The 23,808-nt window shown below is 45.4% G+C and overlaps 1 protein-coding gene across 1 annotated transcript in view; it reads right to left on the bottom strand.

The window, feature by feature from the left end:
* Nucleotides 1–1,913: 1,913 nt before the first annotated feature.
* The window catches only part of LAMB3 (laminin subunit beta 3), a 79,307-nt gene continuing 57,412 nt past the window's right edge, over nt 1,914–23,808 (bottom strand). Inside the window, 9 exon segments of the mRNA XM_033917726.1 lie at nt 1,914–2,390; nt 5,549–5,702; nt 8,827–9,003; nt 13,667–13,808; nt 15,520–15,727; nt 17,860–18,004; nt 20,064–20,267; nt 21,794–21,999; nt 22,783–22,943. Coding sequence (XP_033773617.1) covers nt 2,254–2,390; nt 5,549–5,702; nt 8,827–9,003; nt 13,667–13,808; nt 15,520–15,727; nt 17,860–18,004; nt 20,064–20,267; nt 21,794–21,999; nt 22,783–22,943 — 1,534 coding nt within the window. The 3' untranslated portion in view covers nt 1,914–2,253.

The raw sequence follows: 23,808 nt of genomic DNA on the forward strand, positions 1-23,808 counted from the left end.
TCTTATCCAAATCAATTCATATGGTGCTGGTAGCTATGTAGCCATTGATGGCCTCGACTCCCTTCAGTATAAGTGAGCAGAGGAAGACCATGGGGCACTTGAAATGTGTAACCCCTGGCCTCCTATGGCCTCATAGAAATCCTATGAGTGTTGGAGCATTTATTGTCCCAAACTGCGGCTTACTAAAAGAGGGCTGTAGATATGCTTAGCGCAGGAATGACCACTCTCTGCCCTCTTGACATGTCTCCTAAAATATATATATAAGGTCTGTTCAAAAAGTTCCAGGACTGATTTTATAAAAATGTATTACACTTCTTCCTCCGGATTTGCAGGGGATAGGGGCAGAGCCGGACCGTGAATGGCGAAAAACCGTGAATATCCGGCTCTGACCCACCCCCGCCTTCCCGGCCTTACCTGGTGGTCTAGCGGGCTTTCGGGGCAGGAGCGATCTTCATACGCTCCTGCCCCGTGCAGATCGCCATTAGGAAATGGCTGCTGTGAGTTCTCGTAGTCTCTCGAGACTACGACGGGAACTCTCTACTATTTCCTAATGGTGATCTGCAGAGGGCAGGAGCGTAGGAAGATCGCTCCTGCCCCAAAAGCCCGCTAGACCACCAGGTAAGACCGGGATGCCGGGGAGAAGACTTAACGATGGATTTTTTTTCTTTTTTCCCCCTCCCCAAAAAATTGCGAATATGTGAAATCGCGATTGCCAAAGCCGCGAATGGGAAGGGGGAAGTGTAATCTTACAACCTATTCCATTGGGTCCCCTTCATAGTACTCCACTTCCCTACACCTACACTTTTCCCAACGTCGTTTCCACTTCTGGAAACAGTTCTCAAACACATCTTCAGGAATCACCAAAAGTTGCTGCATTGAATTTTGCTTTATGTGTTCAATGGTGTCAAATTGCCTTCCTTAGGAGGACCACGCCTGGGGTGGACCGTCCCCCTCCCCCCTGCACCCCTCTTACTATGCCACTGGTTATGCTGCTGTAAAGAATGCCCTGATTTGGGTCCCTTGTTGAGCTGGACCCTTCCTCAGAACAACCATCACATAATCAGAGCAGAAACTGTCAACGTCTCCAGCCTAAGAGGTGTTGTTTCGCATGGCACGATCTGAGATTCATGGGAGCATTTTCATTCTGCCCACACAGCGGAAGATTTAAAAATGAGCACGGGAGAAAGTCCCCACAAACTTTGCATCTGCTTTTCCCTGCAAGTAATTTTCCCAGCTCAAATATTTCCATTCTTACAGTCCCCGTTCACTGGGAACCCCTCTGCCGCATGCACGCAAGAGAACAGGTGATGCACACTCTTATCCATGTGCCTGGATGGTCAAGCTTTACATAACCCCTTTTTGTGGGTTAAATATGGTTTTACCTCCTACATTACAAAATTTTCTCAGTCAAATACTGAGATCTGGATTCTCTATAGGATGCTGATATGTGGCCGTCGATCGAGCGTCAGTCATGCAATGGCACCCTATAGAAAATCGCACCTCCATGAAAGATAGCTGCTTGAAATGTAGGCCAGGGTTTTCCAGGTCTACATTTCCGGTGCCTATCTTTGTCGTAAATCGTGCCTAGGTAGGCGCTATAGGCCGCCTAATGCCACTTCCGGCATTAGCCACGCCCACAAAGGCATTAGGAGTCCTAAAATGCCTGCATAGATGCGATTCTGGCGCTTATTATATAGGCACCAGTAGGCACTTTGTATTTTTTTGTCATTTGAAATGGTGTTTGTTAATTAACTTAGGTGTGGGCAGGGCACCTACCTGTGCCTACATTTTTTGCATTTCCCCCTGAGTTTGTAATGTAGTCATGTTTCCTGGAATTTCATCTGTTTCCTGTCAAACGCGTGGTGTTGTTTTTTCAAAATGTGTGTGCATGTGTTCAGTAGATAACTCTTTAGTAAGGTGACAAAACGATACTTTAATCACAAAATTGTAAAAAAAACATTTTAAAGGCAGATTTGTCATGTCTACCACTATAGTAACATTTACCATTTCCTGAAACACAATGTGCAAAACTAGTTCAGATCTTACAGGGGAAGGGAAACTTCAAAATAATGAAAAAGTGTCAGTCATGTCCTGTCTAATTTCTGAGGATTCAGTGCTAGGTTTTCATTGGCCGCACACTCTGACATCATCGAGATGTGATGTACTGGAAAAAGGCAGAAATCACCACTGCTCCTGGTGGAAGAAACAGGTATTGCAGAGTTTGTAATCCACGGTGACCCAATGTAGCATCCTTCATTTACAGGTTGCAAAGAAGACTGCATGTGTATTGATGTAATCTCGTATGCCCATGACACGCTCCTCCAGCCCCGCCAGGCTGGCTGCTTTGATACTCAGGGAGTGCCTGCTGTCCCGAAGCTCTGTTTCTATGCCTAAGGATGAAATTTGAAATAATCAGTAAAGACAGGAGCATGACAGATTAATTGGGCAGTCCAGATTGCATGATGGTGGGGGGTCTCAAATAACTGCCCCAACTGTTGAGCTCTCTCTTTCCAGATAGCTGTCTGGATCTGGAGTCTCATATATTTTGGGGCTAATTATGAAGCTTGGAAGGTTCCCATCAATGGGGAATAGAAGAACTACAAACAGGAAAAGAAAACAAAACTCTACAGAGAGGAAACCCTGCAAAGGGATGAAATAAAAAAAAAAAAGAAAGAAAAAGCAGGGTGGGCCAGGAACATTCCACAGTAAAAAAACAAAAAAACCTCAAAATAGATTGTGATTACAAAATCTGTTTATTAGAAACCGCCATTTTTTTCACTCAGAGAATAGTTAAGCTCTGGAACGCGTTGCCAGAGGTTGTGGTAAGAGTGGATAGCGTAGCTGGTTTTAAGAAAGGTTTGGACAAATTCCTGGAGGAAAAGTCCATAGTCTGTTATTGAGAAAGACATGGGGGAAGCCACTGCTTGCCATGGATCAGTAGCTTGGAATATTGCTACTCTGGAGATTCCGGAATCTTGATATTCTTTGGGATTCTGTTTGGAATGTTGCTACTCTTTGGGATTCTTCCAGATACTAGTGACCTGGATTGGCCACTGTGAGAACGGGTTACTGGGCTTGATGGACCTTTGGTCTGACCCAGTAAGGCTGTTCTTAGGAGTTACAATCTCAAACAAAAGGATTCAAATATTCACCAAAAGGAAACAATCACAGGAATAAACTCAACCCAGATCTGTTACAGAAAGGCCTGTTTCAGGATTGGAGTCACAGAATCTAGATGGAATCTAGTTTTAAATTCTGTGCAGATAAAGGGCTCATCATTAAAACTGTGTGCGCAGGCAGTGGAGCAGGGAGAGAACTGGGTCAGACCAATGGCCTATCAAGCCCAGTAGGCCAATCCAGGCCCCTAGTACCTGGCCAAAACCCAAGGAATAGCAACATTCCAGAATCCCAAAGCGTAACATGATTCTGGAATCCACGGAGTAGCAACATTCCAGGGCCAGCAGTGACTTCCCCCATGTCTTTCTCATAAGAACATAAGAATTGCCGCTGCTGGGTCAGACCAGTGGTCCATCGTGCTCAGCAGTCCGCTTATGTGGCGGCCCCCCAGGTCAAAGACCAGTGCTCTAAATGAGTCCAGCCTCACCTTTGTACGTTCCAGTTTAGCAGGAACTTGTCCAACTTTGTCTTGAATCCCTGGAGGGTGTTTTCCCCTACAACAGACTTCGAAAGAGCGTTCCAGTTTTCTACCACTCTCTGGGTGAAGAAGAACCTCCTTACGTTTGTCCAGAATCTATCCCCTTTTAACTTTAGAGAGTGCTCTCTCGTTCTCTCTACCTTGGAGAGGGTGAATAACCTGTCTTTATCTACTTTGTCTTGAATCCCTGGAGGGTGTTTTCCCCTCTAACAGCCTCCGGAAGAGCGTTCCAGTTTTCTATCACTCTCTGGGTGAAGAAGAACCTCCTTACGTTTGTACAGAATCTATCCCCTTTTAACTTTAGAGAGTGCCCTCTCGTTCTCCCTACCTTGGAGAGGGTGAACAACCTGTCCTTATCTACTAAGTACATTCCCTTCGTTATCTTGAATGTTTTGATCATATCCCCTCTCAGTCTCCTCTTTTCAAGGGAGAAGAGGCCCAGTTTCTCTAATCTCTTGCTGTACGGCAACTCCTCCAGCCCCTTAACCATTTCAGTCGCTCTTCTCTGAACCCTTATGAGTAGTACCGTGTCCTTCTTCATGTACGGACATCTGGTAACCCTATGACAATTCATTAGTGGCTTTTCTGGGAATTTCTAATAAACAGATATTTTCGCCACATTTGGAGTCCTTTTTTTGTGTGTGTATTGTGGAAGGTTCCTAGCCCGCCTCTGCTCTTTTGATTTTGCAGCATAGACATATGAATTTGGATAAACGGCACTGCCAATCTGTCATCATAGTCTGGCTTCTATATTGTACACTACTCGCATTGCCGTCTTGAGAAAAACGGTGTGCTAGCCATCTTAGTCCACGTTTTAAGGTAACATAGAGAAATAAACAGAAATAAAACCAAAGGAAGAAAAGTGATACCTTTTTTATTGGACTAACTTGGTGCATAGTTTGATTAGCTTTCGAAGGTAACCCTTCTTCTTCAGATCAGAAATAAGCAAATGTTGGTAAATCAGAGAAAGAGAACAGCATTCCAATGACAGTCTCACAGGAGAAGGGAGGGGTGGGCAAGAGGAGAAACAGAGAAGGCTGGGTGGGTAAGAGATAGAGAGATACGAAGGTGACAAAGCAGTAATATTTAATGGTATGTAATGCCAAGGTCAAAAGGTGGGTGTCAAAATATTTTATCATTTTGATTTCAAAGCTCTTATGTTCCTTTTAGCATTCTCTCCATAAAATCATTGATGTAGTGTTTTGGCAATTGATAATATAATATTAATCCTAGTCTTTAGCATCTGGCTGGTTTCTCCAATGCAGCGACCTTCTTTACGCTTTTTGCATGGAATTCACCACTTTAGAAGGTGAGCATGTGAAAGAAAGTTGCGCGAACTGCCCTAGAGGTTTTTACTGCGGGCCGCTGAGATCAATAAAATTCCTTTGAGCGTCGGAGCATTTACCTCACCGGCCCGCGGGGCTTTGTAAAAGGAGCCCTAAGTTAGTACAATAAAAAAGCCATCACCTTTATTCCTTTCGTTTTATTTCTATTGTATATATACATTATTGCCACAAACAAGCTACCCTGTGGCGTCAGATTTTTCTGCGTGTCTGAATGCAGACCGGAGCGCTGGCGTGGCTGGAAGCAGAGGTTTCTTTGTTATTTTACTTGCACCAACAGTGGCAAAACTTGCTGCAACCAAATGTCAGTATCGTTTCAATTTCTATAAGTGTCTCAGGTAGGGTTATTTAGAAGTCCGGGTTTTCCCCGGACTTGTCCTCCCTTTGAGGCCATGACTGGGGGATCCGGACGGCTTTTCAAAACCCGGCAATTTAGCTTGCTACAATTACTCACAAATAGTGTCCTTTTATCATCAACCCCGCTCTCATGTCCTCAATATTAATGAACAGATTGCGCTAATGACGCCATACTTCCCCTCCCCCCCCTTACTTTGCATTTTGTTCATCATCTCCATTGATTCTTCAAACAGACTTGCTGCCTCCTTCTGAAGACCCTGGATCCTCTTTCCCTGAGCACCAAGGTCGGACGCCTGTCCCAGCATGCTCTTCAAAAGGCCATATTTTTCTTTTACCAGTTCTAGGCCCTGGAGCAAGAGACATAGTGTAAGTGAGCAAGCACTAGGCAAGAGTCAAGCAGGCATCAACGGTAATGGAGGGGACAGAAGGTCCTGCACCCTGTGGGGGAAAATTCTAGAAAATAAGCATCAGCATGTACATGATAATTACATATGTAAATGATTGGATTAATGCAGATAGTTTATGAGCCAATCAATTGATGTTATCAATTATTGTTGTTAATTGTCAACAATTTAAATCTGTATGTGCATCTTTCCATGTCCTATTCCAGCAGCCCTGGCAGTCCTTTGTTATGGCCCTCAAACACCCCTTCCCACTCTCACCTCCTCACCCGCCCACTTCAGCCCTCCAAACCTTCCCCAACCACTGCTGCTGCCTAACCGCTAAAGTAGGGTTACCAGACGTCCGGATTTCACTGGACATGTCCTCCTTTTGAGGACATGTCCAGGGGTCTGGACAGCTTTTCGAAACCTGGCATTTTGTCCGGGTTTTGAAAAGCTTTCCCCGAATTTGTGTCGGGCAAGAGGGCATCTGCGCATGCGTGGATGCCACGCTATGATGTCACACGCACGCATGTGCATGATGTCATCGCATCTGCGCATGCATAGATACCCTCCTGCCTGACCAGAGCAAGCAGTGGGGGCGGGGCTAGGGTGGGATTACAGGCAGGACTGGTGCGTAACAGTGTGGGGATGGGCGGGCCTGGAGGCGGGTCTAGGGGGAGTCCGGATTTTACAAATGTAAAATCTGGCAACCCTACGCTAAAGGCATGCTACTCTTCCTCAGCCTGAAGCCTTCTCTGTAGCATCCCATCTCCACTTCCTCTGTAGCGTCCCATCTCCACTTCCTGTTTCTGGGTGGATCACTACAGAGTGAGACTTCGGGCAATGGAAGAGGCAGCATTTCCTTCAGTGGAGGAGTGGAGTCATTAAAGCTGCTGCCTCAGCACCCCTAGACATGATTGAGACATTTAAGTACATCACGGGACGTGTCGAGGTGGAAGATGATATTTTCTTTCTCAAAGGACCCTCGGCCACAAGAGGGCATCCGCTCAAACTCAGGGGCGGGAAATTTCATGGAGACACCAGGAAGTACTTCTTCACGGAAAGAGTGATTGATCGTTGGAACAAGCTTCCAGTGCAGGTGATCGAGGCCAGCAGCGTGCCAGACTTTAAGAATAAATGGAATACCTATGTGGGACCCCTATGAGGGTCGAGTTAAGGAATTGGGTCATTAGGGCATAGACTTAAGGGGGTGGGTCAGTAGAGTGGGCAGACTTGATGGGCTATAGCCCTTTTCTGCCGTCATCTTTCTATGTTCTATGTTTCTAATCTCAGGGCCGCTCCTTGTGAGCCTAGGCAAGTCACTTCACCCTCTCTTGCCCCAGGTACCATAGTTAGATTGTGAGTGCGCCGGGACAGATAAGGAACCTGCTTAGGCCACCCGCTTACTGTTCCATGTATCGTTAAACTGCTTTGATATCTGCAGAGGAACGGCGGCATTTCAAATAAAGATAAGTATAACCATTCAATGGTGGCACCACGGCAGTCGAAAAGGGTTTGGAGGGACGAAACAGGAATTGAGAGTGGGAAGATGCAAACCGAGGAAGGAGGGTGTTCCCGGGCCCTCAGAGCTTTCTCGTTACCACTTTGCGCCCTCAGGATGAAAAAGATTGGAGACCCCTGTCCTATTCTATAACCCCCCTGTGCCTAAATCCCCTAGCCTGCAGCTCAAAAGGGCAGGGGGGAGGTATGGTCATAATCGAAATGGTCAGGGCATTTGTACCAGGCTTCAGCTGGCGAAAATACCAGCACCCAACTTTTGACGCAGAAATGAGCGCTGCTTCTAGAATAGCAATCTGCATGGGGTTTTTTCCCCCGATGTCGAAATCTCACAGCCATTTATAGAATGTCCTCCCATGTGCGTGTAAACGCCCAAATTCTTCCTAAGCACCGATCTGTGAATACGCCACAGATCTTTACATAGCGTGAATTTTACAGGTAGGTGAAATCTGGGCAGATCCTACACTTGCTCATGTCACTTATAGAATACCATAAAGGAAAAGGATTGGGACTTGTACACCACCTTTTTGTAGTTATATAACCACACTCAAAGCGGTTTACATACAGGTACTTTCAAGCATTTTCCCTATCTGTCTCAGTGGGCTCACAATCAGTCTAATGTACCTGGTGCAGCGGAGGATTAAGGGACTTGCCCAGGGTCACAGGGAGCAGTGGGGGGGTTGAACCCAGAACCTTAGGGTGCTGAGGCCGTAGATGCACCACACTCCCCTCCAATACAATATCAGAAGTAAGCCAAGTATAGTACAATGAAGCCATTGTGACATCACTGATGAGGTTAGCTCTTATTGGTGGAACGAGGCATTATGACATCAGGGAAAGGGGTTGGGCCTTACAACCACACTCAAAGCGGTTTACATACAGGTTCTTCAAGCATTTTCCCTATCTGTCCCGGAAGGCTCACAATCTGGGGGCCTGTGGAGGATTAGGTGGCTTGCCCAGGGTCACAAGGAGCAGCATAGGGTTTGAACCCACAACCTCAAGGTGCTGAGGCTGTTGCTTTAACCACTACACCACACTCTCTTCTTCCCTAAGACCACAGAAAGTTATTTTTTTATTTATATACCACTTATAGCTTAAATGGTTTACATTCAGGTACTCAATCATTTTTCCCTATCTGTGCTAGTGGGCTCACAATTTTCTAATGCACCTGAGGCAATTAGGGGATTAAGTGACTTGCCCAGGATCACAAAGAGCAGTGGAGGATTTGAACCCACAACCTCAGGGTGCCGAGGCCGTAGCTCTGTCTTTAGTTCTCTGGCTAGGGACGCTTAATTTCGCTGATCTCTGCAGCCCCAGTTACTAGAGCTAAATATCTGAAGGGGCCGGGGCTGGGGGGGGGGTTAACCCCTCTATTCTGTACTATGCAGTTGTATGATGGAGAAGCAATCAAGCGTCTACAGCTGACAGCCGAGATGCATTCTTAATATCTGCCACAGGCCAACTGGTCATTATCTCTTGCTATGGCCTAGTGCTGCTCCCTGGGCTTTTACCATTGCTTTTATCCTTTCTGTAAAGAGCTTCGTCCTTTGAGACGGCAGCTTTCTTTTACCTGCTGGGCGCTTCCTGCATTCTCCTCGGCTCCCGTGGCTGCTTCTCCCGCCTGACGCGCCTGCAGTTGGTTCTGCTCGGAGTTCTGACTCAGCTCACTGATTTTGGGAAGGAAACTCTGTAGCTGGTCACCAATTTTCTTCAAGCTCTGCTCAGATGGAGCCAGCACCTGCTGAATCTAAAAGACAAAAAAAAAAAAACCCCAAAATAGTGTTTCAATGGGTCTTAAGGGAGACATGATGTGAACCTCTGAACCCGAGGCACCGTGGCACCATAATTGTTCTTTGTAGGGCGTAATTTTTTTTGTTAGGGCGACTAATCTAAAAAGCCCCCAACCAAATTCGACTTAAAATTTAATTGATTGACTCAATCACTTAGAACAGGGGTACAAGGAAGCCCAGCTCCAGTGGCATAGTGAGGGGCAGAGGAGGGGGTGGACCACCCCAGGCGCTGGCACCTCTCTGCCCCACACCACCACACCATGCCACGCTCGTACCATATCTCCCCCCCCTCTGTAGATATTCACTAGTACAAACAACCTCTGCCTGTTGCTCGCGCCAGCCTGGTTCCCCTCTGAATCACTTCCTGGTCACAGAGCCAGGAAGTGATGTCAGAGGGGAAATCCAACACTGGCATAAGGAGCGTGCTGTAGAAGCCATTTGTGCTGGTGAAGATTTAGAGGAAGGGCAGGAGTGGGGGACAGGAAGGAGCGGGGTACGGAAAGAGTGGGTATGGGGGGGGCGGGAATGTAGAGGGGTGCCACCACCCCGGCGTCTTCTCCCCTTACTACACCACTGCCCAGCACCCTACTGGAATGAAGATTTTATGGATGGGAGTTGGTTGCTAGAGCTGAGAATTTACAGATTTCAAAAGAGATTAAAAAAATTAAGCATGTTGATATATTCAGTGCAATTTAACTAGCCAAAATGGTTCCTGGTCGGTTAAATTGCCTGTTCAGGGCACTTAACTGGTTAATGCTTTTGGAAATAACCCCTTAGTGCTGAACTGAAAGCTAGCTATTGTAGGGGTGGACCCGGGGCAGAACAGGGCGCGGTCACGCGTCCTTTTTTACCAGAGAGGAAATCTGGCCGTATATCCTGGGCTGCATTGGGAAGGGCCTAAGACTCTGATTGGTCCAGATACACAACATCTCTGGCCATTAAAAAACCAAACCTACTCTTCTTGTCACAAACACCTAAGAGGCAGGAGGCTGCTTCAGGGCTTTCCCTGCCGCCCAGCTGTTCGGGGCTTCCCCTGCTGGCTCTGTGTATGGGTCAGTCGCTGATCAGATGGGATTATGGTGGACCTCCGCAAAGCTCATTTGTATGTGAAATTGTTTCAAAATTGGTCCATATATTGGCACCACAGCGACCCATAGGATTTTAACGGCGATGTTTAGAGCATCCGGCCCTGAATTGTTTGAATTTCCCAGTGGTTTAGGGGTGAGTAAAAGATTACCCTGAAAATATTATTTTATGCTTATGCTGAATTGAATTGTTTTGATACTATAGGCCAGGGGTAGGCAATTCCGGTCCTCGAGAGCCACAGGCAGGTCAGATTTACATGGTAACCACAATAAATATGCATGAGATAGATTTGCATCTCAAGGAGGCAGTGCATGCAAATCCATCTCATGCATATTCATTGTGAATATCCTGAAAACCTGACTGGCAAGGGAGGTACTCCAGGACCGAGTTGAGAAACACTGATCTATAACAGGGGTAGGCAATTCCGGTCCTTGAGAACCGGAGCCAGGTCAGGTTTTCAGGATATCCACAATAAATATGCATGAGATAGATTTGCATCTCAAGGAGGCAGTGCATGCAAATCCATCTCATGCATATTCATTGGGGATATCCTGAAAACCTGACTGGCAAGGGAGGTACTCCAGGACCGAGTTGAGAAACACTGATCTATAACAGGGGTAGGCAATTCCGGTCCTTGAGAACCGGAGCCTGGTTAGGTTTTCAGGATATCCACAATAAATATGCATGAGATAGATTTGCATCTCAAGGAGGCAGTGCATGCAAATCCATCTCATGCATATTCATTGTGGATATCCTGAAAACCTGACTGGCAAGGGAGGTACTCCAGGACCGAGTTGAGAAACACTGATCTATAACAGGGGTAGGCAATTCCGGTCCTTGAGAACCGGAGCCTGGTTAGGTTTTCAGGATATCCACAATAAATATGCATGAGATAGATTTGCATCTCAAGGAGGCAGTGCATGCAAATCCATCTCATGCATATTCATTGTGGATATCCTGAAAACCTGACCTGGCACCGGCTCTCGAAGACTGAAATTGACTACCCCTGCCATAGACTGTGTTGTAAGCCTGTCCTGAAGACATTTGGGGGTTTTCTTGTGTGTTTTTTCTTAAAGGGGAAAACCCAAGGGTCTAACCTGAAGTATGGCTGCGGGCCAGATAGGCTTCAGAAATAAAGTAAAACTGAGCCCAGAATCAAACTGAGAGCAAGAGAAACTAGAGTAGACTCATCTGTGTATAAGCAACCTGAGCTTTAACCCTTCTAATTTCATTTGAATAAAAGGCGTTGCTTATTCGGTGGATTGTTTTGGTTCGTTCTGAGAGCTCCAGCCCGCCGAAGCGCTGCACAATGCTGAAGTCTTTCTGGCTGGCAACTCATGCATTAGTTTGTGGTTTACTGGTCTTGTTGGAAGCGAATGTGATCGATCACCACCTAATACAATTTGCTTTTGTGATGTTAATTTTTAAAAAAATATTTCGTGATTGAATCATAAAGTAAGGTTCTGCCACTGGCTGTTTCAGGGAAAGGTGACTCAGATTTAAAAAAATGCTGCACCCTTGGAACAGAAAGGCGAGAAACGGAGAGTTTCGTTTTTATTTCAGAAAGGAAATAAAAACTATACTCTTCAAGAAATCCCTTAACAAAGCTTAATACCACAAATACCCCCTTCTTACCTTCCCCTCCCTTACCCCTGATCCTACGTATCCCTCTCTTGGAAACGACCTTTGATCTAACGTTGTAACCCTTCTTCCATAACTCTTTTGTAATCCACTTTGAACCGAAAGGTAATGGCGGAATAGAAATCTGTAATGTAATGTAATTATAACTCGCTGGACTTTAGCCTGGCTCAGCTCAAAGGTAATAGCAACTTTGGAAGTAAAAGGCCACATTAGCCCCATAAATAAAGGTCAGTAAATCAGTTGTAGGTGATGCTAAATATGAAAGCATTAATGTACCGAGTTTGTTTGGCCATTTATCTTGGAAAGAAAGGCAAAAGGAGCGTGGCTGACAGCATAGGTACGACTGCAGTGGGCTTCCAAGAAGTGGGGTGGATTATATTTTTTCAAAGATTAGTAACAGGGCATGGGGAGGGGACCTGCGTGTTGGACTAAACATTGGTCTAGTGAGAATCAGACTTCAAGTTCAAGTTTATTTAAATTTGATAAATCGCTTATCCATAATTTGCTAAGCGAGTTACAGTGAAGTATAAAATAAACGTACAATTTAAAATTAATTGTAATGGGTTGGACGAACAAACATGCAGGCAAAATTAATACATGAGGAATAAAGGGGTAAAGTTACAAAATTAATACTTTGAAGAAGAAAAAAGAAACATAAATGGAAAGAACGTAAGGAGGGGGAAAAATTGGCTTTTTTTTTTTTTTTTAAAAAAAAAGATGTCTGCTGCCCTGTATGAGCTGCGTTTAAAAATTAAAAGCATCTTTAAAAAGAAAGGCTTTAAGATTATTTTTAGAATGGTTAAGGTCCTTTTCATCTCTTATATGTTGTGGTAAATTGTTCCAAATTTTGGGAGCCATCACCGAAAACACGTCGTGGCGTCTGGTACCAACGACTTTTAAAGAAGGAACCGTTAAACGATTTTGAGCTGTGGATCGGAGAGAACGTGATGAATTATACGGAATGAGCATTCTATTTATAAACTGCGGTTCGTTGGCGGATAGAGTTATAAAAATACTAAAAGCATAACTTTTAAAGTAATACGATGATTAATGGGACGCCAATGCGAGTCAATTAAAAGAGGAGTTGCGTGGTCGTATTTTTTTCCATTGTGAATAAGTTTAATAGCAATATTTTGAATTATTTGTCACCGTTTCTTTTCTTTTTGACTAATATTGATTAATAATGAATTACAATAATCAAGCTTAGTGATAATAAGTGAATGTATTAAAATAGTTAATGATTTGGGTTCAAGAAACTTTGAGATAGAACGAATCATACGTAATCGATAAAAACAAGATTTAACAATGTTACTTATGTATTCGTGATAGGAAAATTTGTCATCAATAATAACTCCAACTATTTTCAAAGATGATACTAAGTCTAAGTGAATGGTATTACTAGTAAAGGGGATACTCAGTTTTATCCGTTTCCACGGAAAAAGTAAAGCTTTTGTTTTTTGTATATTTAAAGCTAGTCTGTTTGAGGTAAGCCAATTTTTAATTGAAGATGACGCTGCCTTTTTTGAACTCCGCCGCCGTTTTCCTCTCCGCCACCTCTCTCGCGAGCGCGTTCCAGTGCACACATGTCATTTTGAGTGGTCCACGCACAGAAATTCCCAGGGGTAGAGTTGCAATACATAATAGTTGTAAACAGTTACCCCTCAGAGACGGAGTTAATCTTGTGGGAGAGAATTTATGCTCTGTGGGCAGAGCGTGGGCAAAACCAGTGCTTCACAAGTTAAACACAATATTCACTCCGTCGACTGGATAAGCAGATGGATAATGGTAAAACGGCAAAAAGTATTTGCCCGCCCATGCTAACTGCGCACCAACCTGAAAACTGACCGATTATATCGTACCTTTCCACCTGTGCAAGCAAAAAAAAAGTCTTACTTCTGCTAGACGGTCTTCCATTAGTCGCATGGAGTAACTGGAGCTGCTTATGGCGTCTTCCGCCTTTTGCAGGGCGGTCTGCGCTTCTCTTACATTTTTAACCACATCCTCCACATTTCCTTCGACGAGGTTTGCCTTGTTTCTGGAAATAATAAGAATACGAAATGATTTGCTTAAAGGGTGGTCGCTTTTCAGAGCATGATCAACGGTGGGGAGTAAATGCATCAACTCACCTCTCCAGTATATTTTTTTAATGTTATGCAGGTACAATTGAGCCTTTAAAATGGCCAGATATTTATCCATATGAAAAGGGTAAGTGGGGTGAAGGCGCTGCTCAGCTGGCAGCGGTCAGTATTTTTAAAATGCTAGTCACCACTGGGTTCTTTCTTTTTTTTTTTTTTTTAGTTCAAAGAGTTTTATTGATTTTATAAAATAATATAATACAAGAATATATCGTTTTCCATCTCGACGCGACCAGTGACGTACTTAAATGTCTCAATCATGTCACCCCATTCTCTGCGCTCCTCCAGGGTATAGAGCTGCAGTTTGCCCAGTCTTTCTTCGTATGAGAGACCCTTGAGCCACTAGGATGGTCGCCGGACTCAAGGGTCTCTCATACGAAGAAAGACTGGGCAAACTGCAGCTCTATACCCTGGAGGAGCGCAGAGAACGGGGTGACATGATTGAGACATTTAAGTACGTCACTGGTCGCGTCGAGGTGGAAAACGATATATTCTTTCCCAAGGGACCCTCGGTCACAAGGGGGCACCCCCTCAAACTCAGAGGGGGGAAATTTAGTGGTGACACCAGGAAGTATTTCTTCACGGAAAGGGTGGTAGATCACTGGAACAGACTTCCGGTGCAGGTGATCAAGGCCACCAGCGTGCTCGATTTTAAGAATAAATGGGACATCCACGTGGGATCCCTACGAGGGTCAAGTTAAGGAACTAGGTCACTAGCACTCAATGGGGTGGGTCAATAGAGTGGGCAGACTTGATGGGCTGTGGCCCTTTTCTGCCGTCGTCTTTCTATGTTCTATGTTTCTATGTTTCTACCAACAATGTGCGTGTTCCCAAAAGGGGGAACACATATTAATAAGCATTAACACTTGTGAAGTGCATTAAACCAGAAGATAATGGTAAGGAACAATCAAAATGAGGAGTGGCTTCTGGCAATAGACACCATTTTATGTGTGTAACATTGTAACCTTTCTTGATGATTATTTCTTATGTTTGAATTGTACAGGGTGCCCACAAAAACACTCCTTGATTTTAAATGGTTACAAAATCAAAACTTATTGGAATATGTTTCTAAATAAGATGACAGCAAATACAAGTCCCCAAAAGCACGGTTAGCAAGATCTTACACGATCGCTTGCAATTGAATTGATGCAGAAGTTGCAACCTTCAGACAATGCAGCGCGACAAAATGACCAGGTGTTCCTCAAGTGGCCCCCGAGATCACCGGACATTACTGTTGGTGCCTTTTTCCTTTGGGGTTACGTACCTCCACTACTCGCAACTATGGATGATCTGCAGGAACGCATCACTGAAGCTATAAACGCGATCACGCCGGATATGCTTCGGAGAGTCTGGTCCGCGCTCGATTATCGCATCGATGTTTGCCGAGTAACAGGTGGGGCGCCCGTCGAGTGTATGTAATCAACAGATACCATATGAAACTTTATGAGCTGATGAAACTGTTGCCTCAAAGGTGAAAGAATATTCCATTAAATTTTGGTTTGGTAACCATTTAAAATCAAGGAGTGTTTTTGTGGGCACCCTGTATTTTTCTTTGAAATTTTCTGCTTAGCGGAATACAAATGCATCTTCCGCCCACTGTGTCCTTCTCACCTGGCCTCCTCTGCTTCCTTCTGAAGCTGCCTGGCTTTGTCAATATCCTGTTTGGTCTGGGACAGCACCGCATCAACATTGGGCAGCTTGGCCGCGATGCTTCTGATCTCGTTCATCTTCCTCTGGATGGCTGCGGAGTCAGCGGGCAGCCGGAGGGAGAGGATGTGATTGCTGACTTTCTGAATCGTGTCCGGGTCAGTCCCTGGGTCTGGGGCAAGAAACATAAAAACGCAGAGAGCAACCGCTCTAATCACCGATGCCAATAAAGGTGGATATGCGCTGAAGAGAAATGTGAATTGTGGACAGACAACCAAGTATCGAGGAGAAACTAAACAGTCTTAAGAAATATTTCGGGCTTTGTGGCCTTCTGGTGACCTTCACAAGCAAAAATACTATAGAGATTTGGAGGGAAAGACCAGAACTCCGACAACCCCCACCCCTTTCTGATCTGTGTCACTAGGCAGGTCAGTGAATGACCAAAAGATTCAAAACTGGCCAGCCAGACTTATAAATCAAACATTCTTAGCTAGCTGGGGTGGGGGAGGGGGGGTATCCTCCTTGCTTTGGCAGTAGCTGTACTTATGAAATACTGTACTTGGGGTTCTGAAAACACACCACTGAAATGGAATTTTGCATTTGCTTCCAAAAACCTGTAGAGAATCCCGAAGAGGGCGGGAGCCAGCAGGCCTCGAGCACACGCAGATGCTCAAGGCCCTTCACCAGCATAGAGCATGGGCGTCGGCTTTCTGAGTCCCGGAACTGTGTGATGTTGGTCTGGGGCGGGGGAGCGGATAGTGAAAGACAAAAGTGCCTAAGCCACTGTTCCTGTGTCCAGTCAAAAGCGTGTATTTTTGATTTAGTGGAACCAGGGTGAGTGGGGGAGAAAGAAGGGAGAGATGCTGACTGGGAGGGGCAGGAAGGGAGATGGTGGCACATGGATGGAGGGAAGGAGAAGAGAGGGAAGAAATGGTGCACATGGATGGAGGAGAGGGGAAGAGCTGGAAAGATAGCTATGAAAGAAAACTGAACATGAAAATCAGTGCCAAAGATGGATGGAGCGCAAGATGTGAAGAAGGAGAGGAAAGAAACCACAAATGACTAAGGAGGCCTTGGAACCAGAATGAAGAGCAAAGAGGGAGCCAGAAGATCAGAAAAATCAAATTGCCAGATAACAAAGGTAAGAAAAATGTTTTTATCTTCAATTTAGTGATTTTTGAAATCAGTTTTGAAAATGTGCATCTGTTTTTATCATTTGAACTGTTCAGGAAGAAATGCATTGTGGTGTATTGTGTGCAGAGTAGAGGTCTGCAAGGGAACGGGGATCGCGGGAATCCCACGGGACTCCCACGGGAACCCCCCTCTGGCCCACGGGACTCCCACGGGGATGGAAGGCTTTGAAAGCAGGGTTTGTCCATATAATATATTTGACACATCAGCTTTAGTAAAAGAGGGGGTTTATAAGTTAGTTACCTGAACAGAAAACAAAACAAGGGTTCCACCAAAGAGATTCCATAAGGAAAACAGCAAAAGAAACTGTGGAATTGATGATCCTGTCAGAAGTAATTGCTGCTTTTTATGGGAACGGGCGGGGATGGAGGTAATTCCTTGTGGGGATGGGTGGGGACGGAGAGGATCCTGACGGGGACGGGTGGGGATGGAGAGGATCCTGGCGGGGATGGGTGGGGACGGAGAGGATCCTGGCGGGGACGGGTGGGGATGGAGAGGATCCTGGCGGGGACGGGTGGGGATGGAGAGGATCCTGGCGGGGACGGAGAGGATCCTGGCGGGGATGGGTGGGGACGGAGAGGATCCTGGCGGGGACGGGTGGGGATGGGTGGGATTTCTGTCCCCATGCAACTCTCTTGTGCAGAGTCTGGCATATTAGGGCTTCGTTTGTGTACAGTAGTACTTTTAATTTGTGGGTTTGTGTTTGAAAAGGGTTTTTTTCTGTTTTCTGCATGTGTGACTGAGGCCACCAGGTCTTCTGGTGGGGACAGAACTTTGGTTGGTGTCATGTCCCCAAGTACATTTGTTGGCTCTCCTTCAGCTTTTTTGGACTCAAAATATTAGTGATTACTTATGCCATTACTTACAACACTCACGTACCCAAATTTCTAATCTCAGTTTATATTCGAGTCGACCATTTTTCCTGCTCTTTTGGAGGAAAAAGGTAACCTCGATTTATATTCCGATTGGTTTATATTTGAGTATATACGGTAAGACCAGTGCCAGGCAGACTTCTAAGGTCTGTGCCCCAAAATTGGGAGAGAGAGACAGAGCTTCACGAAGACGTGGTACCGTCTGTATCTGCCAAAATTGACTATGTTACTACGTGCTTACCTGTCAGAAAGTCCCTGACCTGCTGGATGAACTGTCGGGTGCGTTGCACGTCTTCCTCCATCTGCGTCCTGGTACTGTTCACCTGGCCCACCAGCTGCTGAGCTTTGTCTTTGATTTGCTTTGCCGTCTGCTCTGCCATCCGGACCTGCAGGACCAATGCAGAGACATCAGAAATGCGGGCATGTGGCCATCAGCTACCTTTTATTGAAGACCTTGGTCTTTGGGGAACTGGGGTAGGAAGTCCATTGAATAGCCTTGTTGCCTGAGATTTGCTGACTTGAGTACGGGTTGAGTGCATCATTATGCTTTAAGTGAGAGGTCAATCGATTAGACTTTCCTATTTGTTTTGAGAGTCCTTTTACTGTGTTCAACACTTAGACCAGTGGTCTCAAATTCGCGGCCCGGGGGCCACATGCGGCCTGCCAGGTACTATTATGAAGCCCTAGAGAATGATTTTTTATGGAAAACTTGTGCCTTAAGTATACGGCGGTCGCATTCTGGAACGTTGCCCACCTCACCGCTGTAACCTCACGGAAGCACTTTCCCGCGTCTGTACGCGATTGTCCTCTCCACCTCACAATCGCGGGAAAGCGCTTGCGTGAGGTTACAGCAGTGAGGCGGGCAACGTTCCGGAACGTAAGGTAGCCACTAGAGGCAGTGCAGCTTGTGCGTGTGTCCGATGCTGGAGGAGGTGAGAGCTGAAGGCGGTTGCGGACGCGACCGCCGGACACGTAAGGCACAAGTTTTCCATAAAGAATCTTTCTTTATAGTACCGAGGGCCTCGAAATAGTTGGTCCAAATCTTGTCTCTTGCAGTTGATGCTTTGACAGTTTTTCACTTTCTGCATGTTGCACTAGTTTCTAAACTAAACTAAACTAAACTAAGCCTTAAGTTTATATACCGCATCATCTCCACGCAAGCGGAGCTCGACACGGTTTACAAAGCTTAAAAATACAAGAAGAGGGGAGAGAGAGTTTACAAGGGCATATGAAAAGGGGGAAGTAGGAAGGAGATGTTATATATTAGAGAAAAGCTTTGTTATATATTAGAGTTTCAGCTTTGTTTAGCTGAAATTATCAGAAGCAATTAAGGAAAGATTTATAAATCTTTCCTTAATTGCTTCTGATAATTTCAGATTACATATAATCCACATTTTGGAGTTGTGGGTACTTATCTCATGCCAAGTTGTCATTTCTTTAATAAGCCATTAACTATTTTTTCTGTGGCCCTCCAAGTACCTACAACTCCAAAATGTGGCCCTGCAGAGGGTTTGAGTTTGAGACCAATGACTTAGACCTGCCTCAGACTGCCTCAGTACGAAATGTCAATAAAATATAAACTACTCTTGGATACATCAGACCCCACATATCAAGGCCAGAACTTCCTGTGGTAGTCAGAATAGGATAGAAATTGAAGATGGATAACATTGTATCCCATAGTCCTCCTCTTTAATCCATAATTATACTTTCTAGCAAGGTTAAAAATGACCTGCCCGAGCGTAGCACAATCAGCTGCTGCTGGAATACAGTATTTGATTCTGCTACGCTTGGGCAGGTCATTTTTTTCGGCATTTACTGCTTTTTGGTCTGTAAGCACTAGTTGCTTTTTTGTCTCCTGTGGGTTTACTTGTCCCCACTCCTGATGAAGGCACCGAAACGGGGCTCAGTCTAGGGGTGACAGAAACCCGATGGGATTTCGCCAAGCCGGCGTCATACGTCTAACAGAACTGAAAACTCAGTTAAGTCAACCATATGTACGTTTTTTTCACAATTTCAAGATTGCTTGATGATTTTTCAAAGTTTTTTGTCTATCGATAGTTTGGGGTGTTTAAAGTGCTCCACTTTTTCCTCCCGCTTTGAATTTTTTTTAGCGTGTGGATCCTTTGTCAAAGTTTTTGCACTCATATTTAAAACTATTTAAGCCCCAGAGCCCATAGAGATTGAAAGGTCTTCGGGGCTGTTGCCGCACGGCTTTATAAAAGAGGCCGTTAATGATGTACAGGGCAGGGCTTATGTTGACTTTTGTCTGCTGCTTGTCACCTATGAGTTCCTGCCCGGGGCGAAGTTAAAAAAGTATGGTGGAGTGCCCGTAATGATGTGTTATTATTCAATATTTGCTTCTATGTCCACATGCTCATATTGTTCTCAGCGGGAGCTAAAAGTTATTGCCAATTGTTTTGGTTATATACTATTTAACGTACATACCCTCTGTGCAGTCTGCTGGAACTGGCCGTTGAGGTCTTTGAGATCGAGAGCTGTCCTTTGGGCAGTCTTGAAGGCATTTCTTGAGAGCGGGGCGGTCCCCCTGCAGCTTATACCCACAGTGCACTCCGTGGCATTGTCCGATGAGCAGAGCAAACCGCGGCAGTGCTCAGGGGTGCAGGGCTCCGACCTCTCACCACCACAGACCTGGGCAGAAGAAAAGAGACATGGGCTTAGCCAAACTTCTCCTCGTGTTACCCCCACAGTCACTGGGTACACTCTAGGTTTTAGAACCATTTTCTTAAATACTCATTTATAAATAAATGCCAAAATCTGTATAACTGGAAAGCTAGCTAATTCACCCCAACCCTTTTTTAAAAAAAAATTTTTTTTTAACATAACAGCAATAGTGTTTTTTAGCACAGGAACTCTATGAGTGTTGCGAGCAACGCAGAGCATTCAGCGTACTAGCCTGCGCAAAAAAAAAAAAACCCACTATCGTGGTTTTGTAGTAAGGGGGTGGCAGCTATGCATGGCAGGTTAGTGAGAGAAGCTATTGCAAAATGATTGGCAGTTGAAGGCTGTCTGAACGTTATTCCACCCTCATTAAATGTTTGTGATAACGTGTATCAGTGGTGCAAACTCCTGCTTATATACTAAAGATACAAGGGATCTGAGGCGACCTGTAGTGTACACTCTCTGTGCATCAGTCGCACGGCTTTTATCAATTTCTGACCGAACCTCAGTTATCTTACAAGTCTGATCATTAACAGCAATCAGTCAGACCAAAAAAAAAAGTCAGAACTACAATTCCCTGCATGCAACATGGTAAAAATCAGAAATGGATCAGAGAACAAAATCTTTGTTTCATGATTTCAGGCCTGCTTTCAACATGAAACAAACCAAAAGCGGAAGTTTCTCCTCCTTCTTTTTCACAGGTCCCCTTCTCCACCTTTTATCCCATCTGTGTGTGTGTGGGGGGGGGTTCCTTAGGACCAGAACTGGATAAAAATGTCCATCTACACAGTATATCTCAGTCTATTTACAGTATATCTCTCTGTCCGTCTATAGCAATATCTATCTACCTATCTAATATAATAAAGCCCTAAGCGCGCATGCGCACTCCCACCTGCGTGCTCCCATGGTCCGTGAGCTGTAGGGACCCGCAGGTAGGAGTGTGCATGCGCGCGGCGGCGCAGAACCTGTCGGACGTGGCGGCTCTTGCAGTCTGAATGATGTGAACTGGCCAGGGCGACATCAGCGGGGGCCAAAGGCCCCGAAGCAGCAGTGTGTAGAGTGCTGCAGACGCTGCTGGAATCGGAAGGTTGGTCGGGACTGCGGGAAGGGAAGGGGGGGGGCGGTAAGGGACTAAGGGAGTCGGCCAGACCGCGGGAAGGGAAAGGAGGGGGGTAGGGGAAACGCTGCTGCTGCACAGGGAAGTAGTGTAGGGGGAGGGAATGCTGCTGTGGCTGCTGCACAAGGAAGTGGTGGGAGAGAAATGCTGCTGCACAGGAGGCAGGGAGAGAGACAGATAGATAGAAAGAAAAGAAGAAAGACACAGGGGCAGGGAGAGACACAGAAAGACAGACAGACAAAGGGGGCCAGGGAGAGAGACAGACAGCGGTAGGGAGAGAAAGACAGAAATAAAGACACACAGACATACATTCTAGCACCCGTTAATGTAACGGGCTAAAATACTAGTTAGGTATAAGAGCTCTGCCACTGTATTTTACCCTGTTGATAGTTGGAGTCAGGTTTGGGTAGGACATTTTCCCCCTCAAGCTTTCAAGTTCCGCTGTATCTCTTTTCATCTTATCGTCCATCTGCTTTACTTCTCTGCGGTTTTCTTGGGACCGAGACAGCAGCCCGGAGGTGCCGGTCGCACGGTTTCTGGCATCCATGGAGGATTCGTAGGCAGACGTGATGGTTTTCAAGGCTCCTTTATGAAGGCAACACAGACATAACAGTTAATCTGCTGACGTCAAAAGGCAATGAATCTCCCATCACCGGAATGAAAACTCCTGCATGAAAACAAGAACACATTCCAGGCACTGGATTCCATTGTCGCTCTGCAGTAGTTAAGCAATTTTTATTTGTATTTGGCTCACACATTTTTTTATAGTAATGGTTTTGATTTGTAAAAATTGTTATTAAAGGGTTGTTTTTTGTTGGTTTGTTTTTTTTAAATTGTATCCTTTTTGTATTCATTGAACCAGCATTGAAATTTGTGGAACATAAAAAAATATATTGTAGCTCAAGGTGAATTATAAGGCTCCTTTTACAAAGCCACGCTAGGGCCTTAATGCGCGGAATGGCGCACGATAAATTGCCACGCGTGCTAGCCGCTACCGCCTCCTTTTCAGCAGGTGGTAGATTTTCAGCTAGCGCACGCTAATCCGGTGCATGCACTAAAACGCTTAGCGCACCTTCATAAAAGGAGCCCATAGTCTGGTACCGTAGATATTTCTCTCTCCCTGAATATCATATCATTAAAGCAATGAAGGGTTAAGTGACTTGCCCAAGGTTACGAGAGTTTCTGCAGGGAAGGGGACAATTTTGTCCCGTGTCATTCTCTAGTTTAGAGTAAAGTTCACTCTCTGGTGACACATTCTCTTACAAAATAATCACCAGAATTCAACCCACTGCATCAGTGTTGCATTTCCAAGAGCATGAACGAAACGGCTCCAGACTGGAGGTTCGCGCACGGGCTGCCAAGACGCACCTGAAGGATCTACACTGATGCTGGTCTCATACTGGGACTTTGTGTTTTGGTACTGAGTATTCATGGACGTCAGCTTCTGCTCAAGGGTCTCCAAGTTCGCTGTCATGGAGGGAATCTCCTCCAGGTGTGGCAGGTCGGAGCTGGTTTGCTGAGCTGTGACTCTGGTGTACAGAGAGAAAAGAGGATTTGTTAGCAACTTCCCACCAGCAACTTCCCACATTTTCTTTAGAACAGTGGGAACAAGGTCACGTTGCTTCATGGCATGGTAACTCCCTCTCAGAAGAAGCTAATGAGCTGAACTTTTTGGGAGCAGAAGTTTAGCTCGGTGTTTGAAGTTGGAAGTAGGGTGGGTTGGAGAATTAATATGACACTAAACTCCTCTTTTACAAAACTGCGATACCAGTTTCTAGCACGGGGAGCCGCGCTGAATGGCCCAATCTGCTCCCTATGCTCATTGAGCTCCTATGAGAGTCGGGAGCAGCGCGGGCCATTCAGCGCGGCTCTCTGCACTAGAAACTGCTATCGCAGTTTCGTAAAAGAGGGGGGTAAGTGATGGGACATCATTTGCAACTAAGAAAATATCAATGACGTATCCCAGGCCGTTGCATGTTGTTAACAAATCAGACAGACGGAACCACCACCAATATTTTGTATTTTTTCATTGGCCAATAATAGAATTGCCAGAAGATTCCCCCTAAACCCAACCCCCAAGCCCAACCAGTTCCACCCATCTTGGAGCATATGCAAACCATTGGTAATAGATGAACTATGCCACAGGCGCAAATTGATCCACCCATGAAAGAAGGTGGGAGAGGGACATAGAATAGTGGCGTTCAAATCTCTACCAGGAAGTGAATCTCTTTCAATTGAAAGGAAGCTCTGCAATGAGGGGCCATAGGATGAAAGTGTGTCTTTGCCTAACCCTCTTTTTCCATTTTTTGATTAAATATTGTAACTATTCCCTTCCATTTTTTTCCTTCCTTATGTATCATGTTAGTCTGTTTTGTCTGTTTGTATCTGAACCTC

This window comes from Geotrypetes seraphini, chromosome 13 (genome assembly GCF_902459505.1).
Source record: "Geotrypetes seraphini chromosome 13, aGeoSer1.1, whole genome shotgun sequence".
In the NCBI taxonomy this organism is placed as follows: Eukaryota; Metazoa; Chordata; class Amphibia; order Gymnophiona; family Dermophiidae; genus Geotrypetes; species Geotrypetes seraphini.